At 44.6% G+C, this 15870-nt stretch overlaps 2 protein-coding genes across 3 annotated transcripts; both read right to left on the bottom strand.

The window, feature by feature from the left end:
* Nucleotides 1–863: 863 nt before the first annotated feature.
* Nucleotides 864–1829, bottom strand: LOC123346893 (olfactory receptor 2AP1-like). The gene has a single exon (XM_044984337.1). The coding sequence runs from the start codon at nucleotides 1827–1829 to the stop codon at nucleotides 864–866; it is 966 nt and encodes a 321-aa protein (XP_044840272.1).
* Nucleotides 1830–11936: 10107 nt separating this feature from the next.
* On the bottom strand, nucleotides 11937–13925 carry LOC123345196 (olfactory receptor 6N1-like). Of its 2 annotated transcripts, XR_006572748.1 has the most exons (3): nucleotides 13176–13285; nucleotides 13005–13078; nucleotides 12000–12065 (listed from the first exon to the last, which is right to left on the bottom strand). XR_006572748.1 is itself a non-coding variant. In XM_044981899.1 (2 exons), exons 1-2 carry the CDS (start codon nucleotides 13923–13925, stop codon nucleotides 12045–12047), a joined length of 942 nt encoding a protein of 313 aa, XP_044837834.1. In that variant the 3' UTR covers nucleotides 11937–12044. The 2 variants fall into 2 exon arrangements, 1 of the variants encoding a protein (XP_044837834.1); XM_044981899.1 differs by having other exon boundaries at nucleotides 11937–12065; nucleotides 13005–13925.
* Between the last annotated feature and the right edge of the window lie 1945 nt (nucleotides 13926–15870).

Raw genomic sequence — 15870 nt, 5'->3', positions numbered from 1 at the left:
GTGGTGGTGTCTCCCCCCATAATTGCATGCAGCTCATGGTAAAAGCAGAATGTATGGGGCTGTGACCCAGAGCACCGTTTGCCTCTTTGGCTTTTAGGTACGCTTGCCTGAGCTCCTTGATTTTTGTACAACACTGCTCTGTGTCCCTGGAGTAGCCTCTTTCCATCATGGCCCTGGAGACTTAAGCGTACATATTTACGTGGGTTTTTTTGGAACGTAGTTCTGCCGTAACAGACTCATCTCCCCAACATGTGATGAGATCCAGAACCTCCCGTTCGGACCATGCTGGAGCTCATATGCGAATCCGGGACTGCGTCATCTCCTGTGATGGTGAACTCTGCATGGTTGCCTGTGATGGTGGACTGTACTAATGGTCACATATGCTGACGGTGACCAAAAAGGAAATGAAATTCAAAAGTTCCCAGGGCTTTTCCTGCCCACCTGGCTAGTGCATCGGAGTTGAGAGTGTTGTCCAGAGCAGTCACAAGGGAGCATTCTGGGATAGCTCCCGGAGGCCAATAATGTTGAATTGCATCCACAATACCTTAAATCAAGATTGCAATCCCGGGTTAAAGTGCTACTCCACTTGCCGAGGTGGAGTACAGAAACCGCATTAAAGAGCCCTTTAAATTGAAAAAGCCGGTTTGGTCATGGGAACGGAATCTTTTTTTTTTTTTTTAATTAACTGGGCTAATTCTGAAATAACAGCCTTGTGTAGACCAGGCCTAACTCCATGCAGATCATCTCCATTTATTTCACATTAGTTGTGACATTTTCAATGGGGGATTTCAATTGAATTTCAACGAGGGGCTGATAGCCTGAGGTTTTTACAGCTGCCTGGGTGATTTAAGCAAAGTTATTATCTAGGAATCTCTGCATGTTTTTGTGAAAGCCACAAATTTACTTACTGCTTTGCTCAAGGCTTCCTTGACCTCTCTGTTTCTCAGGCTATAGATGAGGGGGTTTACCAGGGGAGACAGGACTGTGTAGCAAAGAGAAAGCACTTTGTTGAGGAAGCTTAATGTGTCGCGTTTCGGTAGCATGTAGACAACCATTAGGGTTCCATAGTAAATCGTCACTACAATGAGGTGAGAGGAGCAGGTGGAAAATGCCTTTTGCCTCTCAGTGATGGAAGGGATTCTCAGGATGGTGGTGAGGATACACACATAGGATGTCAGTGTTAGTAGGAATGGAGGCAGGGTGAATACACAGGCCAGTACGAAATCTAACAATACGATCAGGTGTGTGTCACTGCAGGAAAGTTTTATCAATGGGATGAGAACACAATAGAAATGGTCAATTTCATTTGGGCCACAGAATATTAAATGAGACATGAATAATACAAATATGGCAGTAGCCAAATAACCATTCAACCATGACCCAGCAGCCAGCTGGAGGCAAAATCTGGTCTTCATAAGAGCTGAATAGTGCAGGGGTTTACATATCGCTAAATACCGATCATAAGACATCGCTGCTAGGAGATAGCATTCTGTAGCTACCAGAGCACAAAAGAAATATAGCTGGGTGAAGCAGCCACTGAATGAGATGGTTTTGTCCCCAGTCAGGAGATTGTCCAGCATCTGGGGCAGAATGGTTGAGGAGTAGCACGTCTCCAAGCAGGACAAGTTCCCCAGGAAGAAGTACATGGGGGTGTGAAGGTGCTGATCAGTGACAACTAGTGCAATGATGATGATGTTCCCACTCATGGTTGTGATGTAGATCACTAGAAACATCACAAAGAGTAGAATTTGCAGGTCAGGGAGATCCCCAAATCCCAGGAAGTTGAATTCTGTGACAACTGTTTGATTTCTCCAGTCTCTGTCTGCCATGGGTTGAGTCAAGGAACAAGAAAACAAACTGTGCAATGGAACTGGAAGAACACAGAGTTAAAAGTTAATCAAGTCTTGTGAATATATTCAGAAACTCCCCTCCCTGTCCTGGTTACAGGCGGAAAGTTTAAGACTAAATGTAGACTTCAGAGCTAAGTGCCAGGAGTTTCAGTCCAAGGACAGATCATTGGTATCCATGAAGACCTCATTCTGCCATACCAGAGCAATGACTAATATAATAGTCCATTTCTCTGGTAGCTGAGTACTGATATGACAGATCAGACCACCTCTCTATCTACTGTCATATCCTATCTAGTAACTTACTGGAGCTTTACAATTATGCTTAAATACAATATTTCACTTCTGGCAAAGACCAGAATCATGCCATGACTTAGAAGTCAAAATTAATAAATATATCAACTAATATTTGCGCTGAGATTTCCTGTGCAGTTTAGTATCCTTAGGCATGATCTTTTGTTGGAACTAATGGAAATTAATCTAACCATATATCCTGGTATATTCAGCATTTTAGTGCCCTTTAGGAGAAGGAATAATTTTCACCCCCTCACAAGAGATCAGTTTATGCCATAAATTCTGAAGTGGAGTAAATTCTCCCTTAGTTCCTGTCGTTGTGATGGTGATATTGTCATAGACTAACAATGCCTTTTCTGTTGCCTGATGTTGACTATGTAGCAGTAATAAAATACAGCTCTTTGGAGGATGGATCTTAGGAAGGGGCAGAACCAGGTTCTTGTGCAACCCTAACTGGGGAATGACCCTCCACACTCCATAATGATGGTGGGAGGAAAATACAGGAACAAGAATGGCACAGAGGAGCGGGGGGAAGAATATGCTGTCCCTGAACTCAGAGTCTAGAAACAATCTGGCCAGGGCTGGCCTTACCATGAGAGGAACTGAGGTGGCCACCTTAGGTGCCAGACTGTATATGTGTGTGGGGGGTGGGGGAGTGGGGTGCCACTAGGACCCAGAGTTTAGAAAATTGTGTCTGCTGCTGGTGCATACGTATTCTCTCTCCCCTAGATGCACAGAGATGGTGGAGTGCTGTGCTGGACAAAGAAGGGCACAAGAGACATAACAGGTAGGCAGGAGAAAAGGTGAGAGGGAATAACAGAAAGCAGCAGGAGCTTCAGGGAGAGAGAGAGGAGGAGGAGCCTCTTATGTACCTCTCTAGCACCCCCAGGAGCCTGGACTGATTAACACCAGCTTCTCAGGAAGCTTCTTGTTTCCTGCTGCTTCCCTGAACCCACTTGAGGAGAACCGGCAGCCAACAGAAGTAGTAGGAGCCAGTTAGGCCCTTGAGACGCTGATATCTTCCCTCACTCAGGCCTTGCTACCAGCCTGCTTATTTGTCCCCTTCAACTGAGTGTGGAGAGCCACTCTAGCTGGCACATACAGCAGTCATGAGTGAAAGAAGAAAACGCCCCTCTGGGGCAGCATTCAGAAAAAGAAAGCAAAGGAAGCTTTTCTACCTAAGCAGGAAGGAGCTCTCCTGAGATACATAGACACAAATGTTCATGGGGAGCCTTCCGGCCCCAGTAAGGATGTGAGTGGTGAGGAGATGCCTAATCTTCCAGTTAGTCAGAGTGCAGGTGACCTGGCAGCTACTGCAGCATCCATATCTCCATCTAAAATGGATGTAAATATGCACATTCCTGAAGAAAAGTGTAGATCAGAGAAGAGTGTGATGGAGGCGCAAAAAACAGCAGCTGCTGAGTTTAGTTCCTTAAGTCTAGATAATCTAGAACAGGGGACCCACTTGAGCAGTAGCCTTAGGGACTTCCTTGTATTGCATGTGCCACAGCAAGTGAAAAACTTCATGTTCCCCAAAGACAATGAAAATAGAGGTTTCCATCCAACACATTACTGGTGTGAAATCCTCAATGGTGACAAAGTGGAGAGGCCATGGCTTATGTACTGAAAACCCAAGAATGCTGCATACTCTTTTTATTGCAAACTCTTCCAGTCTAATGTTCCAGCCACATTGGGTTCCATAGGAACAAAGGATTGGAAAAATCTGGCTAAAATTCTGCCATGCCATGAGACTGTAGCAAATCACCAGAAAGCATTCCATAGGTGGAAAGAGCTTGAGATGAGACTACTGTTAAAGGTCACCATAGATGATCAGCATCAAGAGAAGATTGCATCAGAGTCTCTTTACTGGCAAAATGTTCTGAAAAGGCTCATTGCCATTGTGAGAATGCTTGCTACCCAAAACCTAGCACTGTGTGGAACTTCAGATCAGCTGTATGTGCCAAACAATGGAAACTTCCTTCAAATTGTGGAGCTGACAGCTGAGGTTGATGCTGTACTACAGGAGCATCTAAGAAGAGTCACCACCCAAGAAATGTACACACACCACTACCTTGGAAAAACAGTTCAAAATGAGAACATATAGTTACTGGCAACAAAAGTCAAACAGAAGATTGTGGCAGATCTGAAGTCAGCAAGATATTACTCTGTTATTCTGGACTGCACACCTAACAGCCATACGGAACAAATGACTTGAATGGTGCATTTTGTAACAACAACAGAACCTAGTGAAAATGTCCCTGCAATAGTGACTGTCAGACGGCATTTTCTAGAATTTATTCACATTGATGATACTACACGAGCTGGTATGACAAATGTGCTTCTTAAAAAGCTGTAAGATACAGGAATCGCGATAGCTGACATGAGAGGACAGGGCTACGATAGTGGTGCCAACATGAGAGGAAAGAACAGAGGAGTGCAGACACGGATCCTAGAGTTAAACTCTCGAGCTTATTTTGTCCCATGCAGTTCTCATTTATTGAACTTGGTGGTCAGCGATGCAGCATTAGCTTCTAGTGAGGCTGCTGAATGTTTTAATGTAATTCAAAGCATCTATGTATTTTTTGCTGCATCAGCTCATTGATGGCAAATTTTGAAGTAACATCTGGGAACATCCTCTCTGACACTGAAATCACTGAGTGCCACACGATGGGAAAGTCAAGCGGAGGTGATAAAGCCTATCAAACACCAAATTGGGAAGATAAATGATGCCATAGTTGCCATTATGGAGGATAATGCTATGAAAGGAACTGTTCATGGGAGAACAGTGGCAGAGGGAAATGGAATCACCAGAAACATACAGAACTTGAAATGTCTGCGTGGCTTAGTGTTGTGGCATGACATACTGTTTGAAATAAATGTTGTAAGTAAGAGACTCCAAGGTGTTGACCTTGATAGATCTGGAGCAATGGAACAACTGGACAAAGCAAAGTCATACCTACAGCCTTACCAGTCTGATGAGGGATTTCAAAACGTTCTGAAGAATGCACAGAAGTTGGCAGAGGAGCTTTACACTGAAGCTATTTTCCCACCCATTCATGAATACAGGAGTCACCGAAGAAGAAGAGTTTTTGATTACAAGGCATGGGATAATGCCATAAGAGATCCCAGACAACAATTCAAAGTTGAATTCTTTAACGAGGTGCTGAATTGTGCCATACAGTCAGTTGAAGAACGTTTCATGCAGCTCAAGGAACACAGCAGTATATTTGGGATGTTGTATGATAGTCCAAAACACCTCACTATACCTGAAGAAGACCTACACCAGCAATGCAGGGCACTAGAGACAGTGTTGACACATGATGACATGCACGATATTGATACAAGTGATTTAGGTGATGAACTGAAAGCCCTTTCAAGATACATTTCAGCAGGATCAACTCCAAAAGCTGTTCTGGAATATATGTGCACAGATAAGACGACTACCCTCTTTCCAAATGCTTTTGTTGCTCTGTGCATACTTCTATCACTTCCTGTAACAGTTGCCAGTGGAGAACGCAGCTTCTCCAAGCTGAAGCTAATAAAAACACATCTATGCTCCAGAATGACACAGGAGAGGCTGGTCAGCCTTACAACCATTTCAACAGAGCATGAACTGGCCCAGACTGTGGATTATCAGTAGGAAGCAATTCACATCTCTGCAACCAAGAAAGCACGGAAGCAAAACTTTGATTATTCAAACAGATAAAAATGCCAGTGTTAACTTTCAAATGTCTGAACAGGAAACGTAACTTTTCTTGTCTGCATAGTAAAGTATTACTTAAAATTTTTGAACAAGGCATTTTAAGTTGTTAGTTCTCCTTTATTGGGGTCGGTAGCAGAGCAGTACCATGAGAGGAACAGAACAGGAAGAAGGCAGAACTGAGACCTTTCAAAGTTTTGGCCCAAGTGAGGGGGCATGGGAGCATCATTTGAGCTCCCTGCCTCAGGTGCCAAAATGTTGTGGACTGGCCCTGAATCTGGCATCTGTGATCCGGGCTAGTAAGACTCTAGCACCACTTCCCACCCCATTGGGGCACACACTGAGCCAGATCCCCAGCTGATATAAGTCAAGGTAGCTCCATTTGTGAAAGTGGCACATATCCCCAACTGAGGACCTGTCACAAGATATGGATCTCAAGCTCCATCTCTGTGAAATGGTGCTATGAATGCTGACTGGCACTGCGGTGGGAAGGTGAGGCTAAAATTGCTAATATTCACCTGAAGAAGAGCTCTGTGTTGCTCAAAAGCTTCTCTCGTTCAGAAGCTAGTCCAATAAAGGATATTACCTCACCCACCTTGTCCATCTAATATTCACAAAGCACATTCATGCCTCTGTTTGGTGGTGGTATAGAAATACAGTCAGGAAGATGGTGCTCACCTGTAACCACAGCATAGCCCAAGCTTGAAGTGATGAGCTCTTACTTCTCAGGGCCTGGCCACCAGGACTCTGGGTCCTCAGCTGAATCTTGTCTCTCCTCTTTCTGCAGAAACTGGATTTTCTCAATGAAGAGACCCGTAGTTACCTTGAGGAATGAGCAGATACATTTGATCTACCTTTGGAAAATGAGCTTCCCCTTCGATTTACAAAGTGTAAATGCTCCCTTATATTTGTATTCAGTCTTCACACTTTTTAATACGGTCCCACTTCAACCTTTCTCCCACTTGGTTCATTTTGTGTCTCCAAAGATTTGTGGCTAACAATGCCCAGGGGACTTGTACAGCGTGACTTGTATAATTGCAACTTTTTTTAAGTCTAATGATCCTATATGGAAAATATTTTGATGATGAACCAACACCAGCTTATATTTTTGGGAGATGCCTGTCCAAGGTGATGTTATAATGTACTCCCACCACACTGTTGTTAATATTACATATGTTCTGCAATCTAGTGTGTACTTCTGTAAATATCTATTCATGTCTCACTCTTACAACATGCTTCCACCTAGTGGCCATTTGACAGTATAACTTTCCCATTATTGTGTTGGCTACTAAATTCTATTGGCAGGTTTCAGAGTAGCAGTCGTGTTAGTCTGTATCCGCAAAAAGAACAGGAGTACTTGTGGCACCTTATTTATTTGAGAAAAAGCAAATTTGCATATCAATTCGACTACTGCAGTTTCTCCTTGGAGTCTGTGTTTGAAGCTTCAAACAGACTCCAACAAGAAATTAGATGCAATCAACTTAGTTTCAATGTTTGTAATGGCACAGCCATTCTCAGTTTCTATTCAAGCCTATCTCCCCATGTAAGTATTCTCACACTTCTTATCAAACTGTACTGGGCTATCTTGATTATCACTTCAAAAGTTTTTTCTCTTACTTAATTGGCCTCTCAGAGTTGGTAAGACAACTGCCACCTTTTCATGCTCTCTGTATGTGTATATATATCTCCTCACTATATGTTCCATTCTATGCATCTGAAGAAGTGGGCTGTAGCTCACAAAAGCTTATGCTCAAATAAACGTGTTAGTCTCTAAGGTGCCACAAGTACTCCTGTTCTTTTTTAAAATCTATTGGTCTTTAGTCAATATTTCTGCAAATCCCCCTCACCCCCGCACATTTCTTCTACTCTGCTGCAATCTAGTGGTCATTTCCCAGCATGACACCCATTTACTCTGCTCGCCTCTAGTAGTGGGTTATTCTTGCTATAATCTGCCTCTTTCCAGTTCTTGACTCTTGTCACGTGCTGACCATTATTTAGTACAGACAGTCCTCGACTTTATGACGTTTGAGTTAAGACGAAGGGCACGTATGATGTTTATAAATTTTAATATAAAATCGACTTTACAATGCTGGTTTCAACTTTACAATGATCCTCCCTTCATAACATTGTATGTATGGAATAATCATTTCCGAGTTAGGTCTTTTCGACTTAAGACGCGATTTTCAGGAAACAATTGTGTCTTAAGTCCAAGGACTGCCTCTATAATAGCCCATTTCTCACTCCTCAACATCTGCTACTATCATTACATACGTAGAGGTCCTTTTTCTCTTCAGGGCCCATTCCTCACCACTTATATACCATTATACAACGTCACCTCCCTTTCTACTTCCCTCTGATGGTCATTTGGCAACAAAACTTCTCCTTTATTGCCCTTCCGCTTTACTATTATCCATTGGCCATTGGTCAGCATGGCTACATCTTTTCCATTCCTCTGCCCGCTAGTGACCCTAGAAAGCATAATCACGTGTTTCCTCCTTTCTGACCTACTGCTAGGTGTGCACTCTTCCAAATTAGAGCCACAGAGAACCAAATCGTAGAACAGTTTGAATGGAACATTAATGGCTACAACAGCACATACAACCGTAGAAGCTCTCAAAGGTTTAGCAGGGGTTTCCCATCAGTCCAGTGCATTTCTGTTGCTGTGGCATCTGTTTCCAGTGGAAATACATAGATTGAACCTACCATAACAGAATGTCAGTGGCTTTCTAGGCTGAGATTCTCAGAGTCATCCAAGGGAGTTAAACAGTGAGGAGTCCGGTGGCATTCTGAAGACTCATTGTTTTTGTGAATACAGACTAACATGGCTACCCTCGATAAGGGAGTTAAGTGTTCAACTGTCATTTCAAAGGGATTTGGGAACCTAACTCCATTAGGTTCCTTGGAAAATCCTTTCTTCAGTGCTGAAATTCTGTCGTTCTCACTGGTGCCCAGTTCCCCTGCCTCTGGCCAAGCCCTGAAGTGCTCTCAGTGACTGAGCCAGCACTGCCATTTTGGCGCCACAGGATTTCTGCCAGTTGGTATGTGGTAGCCACTTCCTCTCAACATAGGTTGCCTCATTCTCTGAGGAGAGGACCCTGTGAGGAGCAGAGTTTTCTATGGCACCTGGGGCTTGCTGGACACGGTGCCCTGAGAGCTAGCTCTCTCGGGATGAGCACTTGTTGCAGTCAGTTTTGGGGACACTCATTGTAACAGGCCCCTTCCCTTTGAACTGCTCTGTGCCCTAAATGCCACAGGCCAAGTCCCTCTTCGCTGACCATTTGACAGACCCGACCCCAGGAATGGCCTCAGTTCTACGGATGCCCTGGCAACCCCCAGCTGGGTCTGGACAGTCCCAGTGGCCCTGGTTTGTGAGTCTACCTCTTTATCTGCCCAACCTCCCTGCCTCCAAGGGCCCGGTGAGCCTGGTCCTGGTGCTTTGCCAGAGCTGGACACAGCTAGGCTTAGCACAGGTAAGAAGTATGAAGCTGCACCTGGTGAAGTATCCAGAGATCACAGCTGAGGCCTCGTTGTTTGCATCTGGTCTGTGTGAGGGCAATGGTGGTAGCTGGTTTGCAGGGGGATACGGTGAGGATGGCATTAAGCACAATTTCAGGGGTGGCTGATTTCCCAGGCTTATGTCCCTAACTATGCTGCACCAAGACTTAGTATTTTTATTATCCAAACATAAATTTTGATCAAAAATGGCTTTTTTCTGAAAATAAAAATTGGTCAAAAATTTTTCTTCACTCCGTGTCTAAAAAACTCCATGATGGGAACACGGTTATGGCAACTTCCTTCCCTGGGCACTCCACTTAGATGAATAACATTGACCTGAGCTCTGCCTGGATTCTACACTGTGTCTTTAGGGGCATAAGAAATGATCTGTAGCAACCAAAATGTCATCCACTGTGTTTTATTTGTATTAGATTGTCTAAATTTGATTACAAGACTTTATTATCTAACAAACAACAAACAGGGGTCAAGCACAGTGCCCCAGTGGTCAGTCCTGGGGCTGGTTTTGTTCAACATCTTTATTAATGATCTGGATGATGGGATGAATTGCACCCTCAGCAAGTTCACAGATGACACTAAAATGAGGGGAGAGATAGGTATGCTGGAGGGTAGGGATAGGGTCCAGAGTGACCTAGACAAATTGGAGGATTGGGCCAAAAGAAATCTGATGAGGTTCAGCAAGGACAAGTGCAGAGTCTTGCACTTAGGACGGAAGAATCCCATTCACTGTTACAGACTAGGGACTGACTGGCTAAGCAGCAGTTCTGCAGAAAAGGACCTAGGGGTTACAGTGTGCCCTTGTTGCTGAGAAGGCTAACCGCATTTTGGGCTGTATAAGTAGGAGCATTACTCATTCCCCTCTATTTGACATTGGTGGGGCCTCATCTGGAGTACTGTGTCCAGTTTTGGGCCCCACACTACAAGAAGGATGTGGAAAAATTGGAAAGAGTACAGTGGAGGGCAACAAGAATGATTAGGGGGCTGGAGCACATGACTTATGAGGAGAGACTGAGGGAACTGGGAATATTTAGCTTGCAGAAGAGAAGAATGAGGGGGGATTTGATAACTGCTTTCAACTACCTGAAAGAGGGTTCCAAAGAAGATGGAGCTAGACTTTTCTCAGTGGTACCAGATGACAGAACAAGGAGTAATGGTATCTAGTTGAGTGGGGGAGGTCTAGGTTGGATATTAGGAAACATTATTTCACTAGGAGGGTAGTGAAGTACTGGAATAGGTTACTAGGAAAGTGGTGGAATCTCCTTCCTTAGAGGTTTTTAAGGTCACGCTTGACAAAGCCCTGACTGGGTTGATTTAGTTGGGGATTGGCCCCGCTTTGAGCAGGGGGTTGGACTAGATGACCTCCTGAGGTCCCTTCCAACCCTGATATTCTATGATTCTGTGGCTCCCTCAGCTTTCCCAAAACAAACCAGCTTCAGGGACACGAAACTCTTGTTTTCCCCCTTGCTGGTTTTCACTGTCTCACTAGTTTTTGCAGTCCCCTGCAGTCTTGTTCAGTTCCCTTCTCTTTTCTCACGGTTGGCTGGAGTTGGGTGAGATACAGATACAGCTGCAGGTTTATCAGGGGTATTGTATCAGTCCAGTGCATTTCTGTTTCCAACAGAAATGCATAGATTGAACCTACCAGTGGCTCTCCAGGCGGAGATTCTCACAGGTGCCTAATGGAGTTATGCACCCAAATCCCTGTGAAATGGGAGCTGGGCACTTAACTCCATTAGGGCCCTTGGAAAATCCTTCATGCAATGCTGAAGTCCTTTTGTTCTCACCAGTGCCCAGCTCCCTTGCCTCTGGCCAAGCCCTGACATGCTCCCAGTGACTGAGCCAGCACTGCCATTTTGGCATCACAGAAATTCTTCCCATTGGTAGGTGATAGACACTTAATCTCTCCATAGGTTGCCTCACAACCTGAGGAGAGGGCACTGAGTGCAGTGGAGCTGTCTAAGGCACTTAGGACTGACTAGACACCGTGTACTGAGAACTGCCCCTCTTGCGACGGGCACTTTTTGTAGTCATTTTTGGGGACCCCCAATGTAACAGTTCCCCTTTCTTTAAACTGCTCTGTGCCATTGGCAGGAGCAGAGCAGCTGATGCCCTGCAGGGCCACAGGTCAAGTCCCACCTTGGTGACTGTTTGACAGACCGGAATCCCAAGAATGTCCTCAGTTCTATGTGTGCTCTGGCTAACTCCCAGCTGGTTCTGGACAGTCCCAGTGGCCCTGGCTTTTGAGTCTAACTCTTTGTTTGCCCAACCTCCATGGGCCCAGTGAGCCTGGTGCTGGTGCTTTGCTAGAGCTGGTCACAGCCGGGTGTAGCCCAGGTAAGAGTTATGAAGCTGTTCCTGGTGAAGTGTCCTGATGGTATGATGGTATTTTTCTGCTTGGGCCTGGCTATTTGCATCTGGCCTGTGTGAGAGCAGTGAAGGCAATAAGCACCATTTCAGGGGTGGCAAATTTCCCAAGCTTACGTGCATATTTTTATTGTCCAACCATTAATTTTGATCAAAAATTGCTTTTTTTACATAAATAAAAAATTGGTTAAAATTGTCTTCACTCTGCCTGGTGCCCAGTTGAAAACTCCATGATGGGAATGTGGTTATGGCCACTTCCCTCCCTGGTCCTTCCAGTTAGACGGACAACACTGTCCTGAGCTCCAGCTGGATCCTCCATTTCATGTTTAGGGGCGTAAAAAAACTATCTGCAGAAACAAACATGACGTCACCCATTGTGTTTTGCTTGTATTTGACTGTCTGAATTTGATTACAAGACTTTATTATCTAACATAGACATAGGTGCCAACTCTGTGAGTGCTCCGGGCCTGGAGCACCCACGTGGAAAAAAATTAGTGGGTGCTCTGCACCCGACAGCCAAGTTCCCCTCACCACCTGCCCCACCTCCTCCTCCCCTGAGTGCACTGCATCCCCGCTCTTCCCCCTTCCTCCCAGCGCTTCCCGCCCAGCCGCCGCCAAACACCTGTTTGGCAGCATTAGCACACTCTGGGAGGGAGGGGCAACGTGGTGTGTTCAGGGGAGGAGGTGGGGAAGAGGAGGGGCTGGGGCGGGGATTTCGGGAAAGAGTTGTAGGGAGGGGTTGGAGTGGGGATGGGGAAGGGGTGGGGCCTCATGAAAGGGGTGGAGTTGGGGTGGGGCCAGGGAGGGCAAGCACCCAGGGTAAAGCGGGGAAGTCGGAGCCTATAAACATAGAAACAAAATGAACAGGGGATATACACGGGGATTTACTTGGGTAATTAGTGGTTTTTGTGCCTTACGCTTTGTCAGCTGTGTGCATTTTCAGATGCTGTACAAGTTCATCCTATAGGGTGAACATTTAGCCAAGGCCATGCAGAAAAATACCATCACACTGGGTGCATCAATGCTGAACATGAGAGAGTGACAAAGCTGTCCGCAACCACCCTTTCCTATATGTTGGGTTACATGGACACAGCACAGAAACATAAACATTCTGTCTCAGTAACTCCATGCATATCATCTCAATTTTTTTCATATTAGTACTGAGATATCCAATGGGAGTTTTCAACTTAATATCAATGGGGGCTGATTGCCTAAATCACCCAGGCAGCTTGAAAACTTCACGCTAAGTCTCAGACCGTTTTTCTGAAAGCCTTATATTTACTGACCGCTTTTCTCAAGGCTTCTTTGACTTCTCTGTTTCTCAGGCTGTAGATGAGGGGATTTACCAGGGGAGTCATGACTGTGTAGAAAAGAGAGAGCACTTTGTTCAAGAGGCTTAATGTATTGTGTTTTGGAAGCACATAGACAATCATTAGGGTTCCATAGTAAATTGTCACCACAATGAGATGGGAGGAGCAGGTGGAAAAGGCCTTTTGTCTCCCAGCGGTGGAAGGGATACTCAGGATGCTGGCAATGATACACACATAGGATGTCAGGGTTAGTAGGAATGGAGGCAGGATGAATACACAGGATATGATGAAATGGAACAATACGAACCAGTGTGTGTCACTGCAGGAGAGTTCCATGAATGGGATGACATCACAATAGAAATGGTCAATTTCATTCGGGCTACAGAATGTTAACTGTGATAGGAATGAGACAAAGATGGTACTAGCCCAACAACCATTTAACCAGGACCCAGCAGCCAACTGGAGACAAAACCTGGTTTTCATAAGAGTTGAATAGTGCAGGGGTTTACATATCGCTAAATACCGATCATAAGACATCACTGCTAGGAGATAGCATTCTGTACATACCAGAGAACCAAAGAAATACATTTGTATGATGCAGCCACTGAATGAGATGGTTTTGTCCCCAGTCAGAAGATTTGATAGCATCTGGGGCAGGATGGTTGAGGTGTAGCAGGTCTCCAAGCAGGACAAGTTCCCTAGGAAGAAGTACATGGGGGTGTGAAGGTGCTGATCAGCCACAACTAGTGCAGTGATGAGAATGTTCCCAGTCACGGTTGCAATGTAGATCACTAGGAACATCAGGAAGAGAAGAATTTTCAGTTCAGGGAGATCCCCGAATCCTAGGAGGATGAATTCCATGACATCTGTTTGATTTCTCCAGTCTCTGTCTTCCATGGGTTTAGTCTTGGAACAATAAAACAAACTGGGCAATTGAATTGAAAAACATAGTTAAAAGTTCATGATTTAATTCCATAAATATTCAGAAACTCCCCTTCCTCTCCTGGTTACAGGCTGGAATTTTAAGGCTAAATGTAGATTTCACAGCTAAGTGTCAGGAGTCTCGGCCTGATGACAGAACACTGGTGTCCAGGTAGATCTCCCTCTGCCATGTCAGAACAATGACTAATAAAAGAAACTATTTCTCTGGTAACCGAGTACTGATACGACAGATCAAACCATTTCTTTATCTAGTGTCATATTCCTTCCAGTGACATACAGGAGATTAACAATGATGCTTAAATGCTGTTTTTCACTTCTGGCAATGGCCAGAATCATGCCATGACTTAGGAGTCAAAATTAATAACTACATCAACTAAAATTTTGGACTGAGATTTCCAACCCAGTCTAGTGTCCTTAGGCACTGATCTCTGGTTACAATTAATGGAAATTAATATAACTATATATCCTGGTATATTCAGCATTTCAGTGCCTTGTAGGAGAAGGAATAATTTTCACCCCCTCACAAGACATCAGTTTATGCAATATATTCAGAAATGGAGTAAATTCTCCCTTAGTTCCTGTGGTGGTGATGGTGATGTGGTCATTGACTGGCAATGCCTTTTCTCTTTCCTGATGTTAACTGTAGCTGTAATAAAATACATCTCCTTGCGGGGTGGATCTTAGGATGGGACAGAACAAGGCTGATGTGCAACCCTAACTGGGGAGTGACCCTCTGCACTACATAATTTTTGTGGAATGATAATTCACTTGGGGGTGGGGGTGGAAGATGTCCCTGAACTCAGAGTCTAGAAACAATCTGGCATGTTTGATCTGGGCTAGTAAGACTCCTTCACCACTCCCCACCCTATTGGGGGACTATGAGCCTGATCCCCAGCTGATATAATTCAAGGTATCTCCATTTGTATTAGTGGGGCAGTTCCCCAACTGAGGACCTGTAAAGGACATGGATCTCAGCCTCCATCTCTGTGAAATGGTGCTATGAACGCTGACTGGCACTGCTGAGGGAAGGTGAGGCTAAAACTGCTAATATTCACCTGAAGAAGATCTCTGTGTTGCTCAAAAGCTTCTCTCGTTCACCAACAGAAGTTGGTCCAATAAAAGATATTATCTCACCCAGCTTGTCCCTCTACTATTCACAAAACACATTCATGCCTCTGTTTGGCAGTGGTATAGAAATACAGTCAAGAAGATCGTGCTCACCTGTAACCACAGCACAGCCCAAGCTTGAAGCAATGAACTCTTATTTCTCAGGGTTCGGCCGCCAGGATTCAGGATCCTCAGGTGAGGTTCTTGTCTCTCCTCTTTCTGCAGAAACTGGGTTTTCTCGGTGAAGATCTCTGCAATTACTTGAAGGGATGAGCAGGTGCATTTGATCTACATTTGAGCAATGAGCTTCCCCTTGGATTTACAATGTGCAAATGCTGCCTCATATTTGTATTCAGTCTTCACGGTTTTTAGTACGGTCACAATTCAACCTTTCTCCCACTTCATTGATTTTTTTGTCTCCAGAGCTTTATAGCTAACAATGCCCAATGGGACATGTACAGTGTGACTTGTATAATTGTATCTTTTATTAAGTCTAATGAGTCCATGTGGAATATATTTTAGACCATGAACAAACACCAGCTTCCATTCTTGGGAGATGCCTGTTATAATCTACTTGCCCTACCCGGTTATTAATATTCAATATATGCTGTCACCTAATGGCCCTTTTTCTAGTAGTATTGTATTGGCTACAAAAAATCTATTGGTCACTAGTCAGTATTTCCAACACCCCCTTCAGTTCCTCTGCTCTGCTGCCATCTAGTGTTGATTTCCCAGCATGGCAGCCTGTTTCTTTGCTGTCCTCTAGTGGATTCTTCTTCTTCTCATAGATGCA

Source organism: Mauremys mutica, chromosome 12 (genome assembly GCF_020497125.1).
Source record: "Mauremys mutica isolate MM-2020 ecotype Southern chromosome 12, ASM2049712v1, whole genome shotgun sequence".
NCBI lineage: Eukaryota > Metazoa > Chordata > Testudines > Geoemydidae > Mauremys > Mauremys mutica.
This window is presented reverse-complemented; position numbering and strand designations above follow the sequence as displayed.

Excerpts from the sequence above, each read along its gene's own strand:
- LOC123346893 (XM_044984337.1), bottom strand. The coding sequence starts at position 1,829 with ATGGCAGACAGAGACTGGAGAAATCAAACAGTTGTCACAGAATTCAAC.
- LOC123345196 (XM_044981899.1), bottom strand. The coding sequence starts at position 13,925 with ATGGAAGACAGAGACTGGAGAAATCAAACAGATGTCATGGAATTCATC. Across the intron at positions 12,066-13,004 it reads AAGAAGCCTTGAGAAAAGCG|ATAGTTTTTTTACGCCCCTA; the intron begins GTCAGTAAATAT and ends TTGTTTCTGCAG.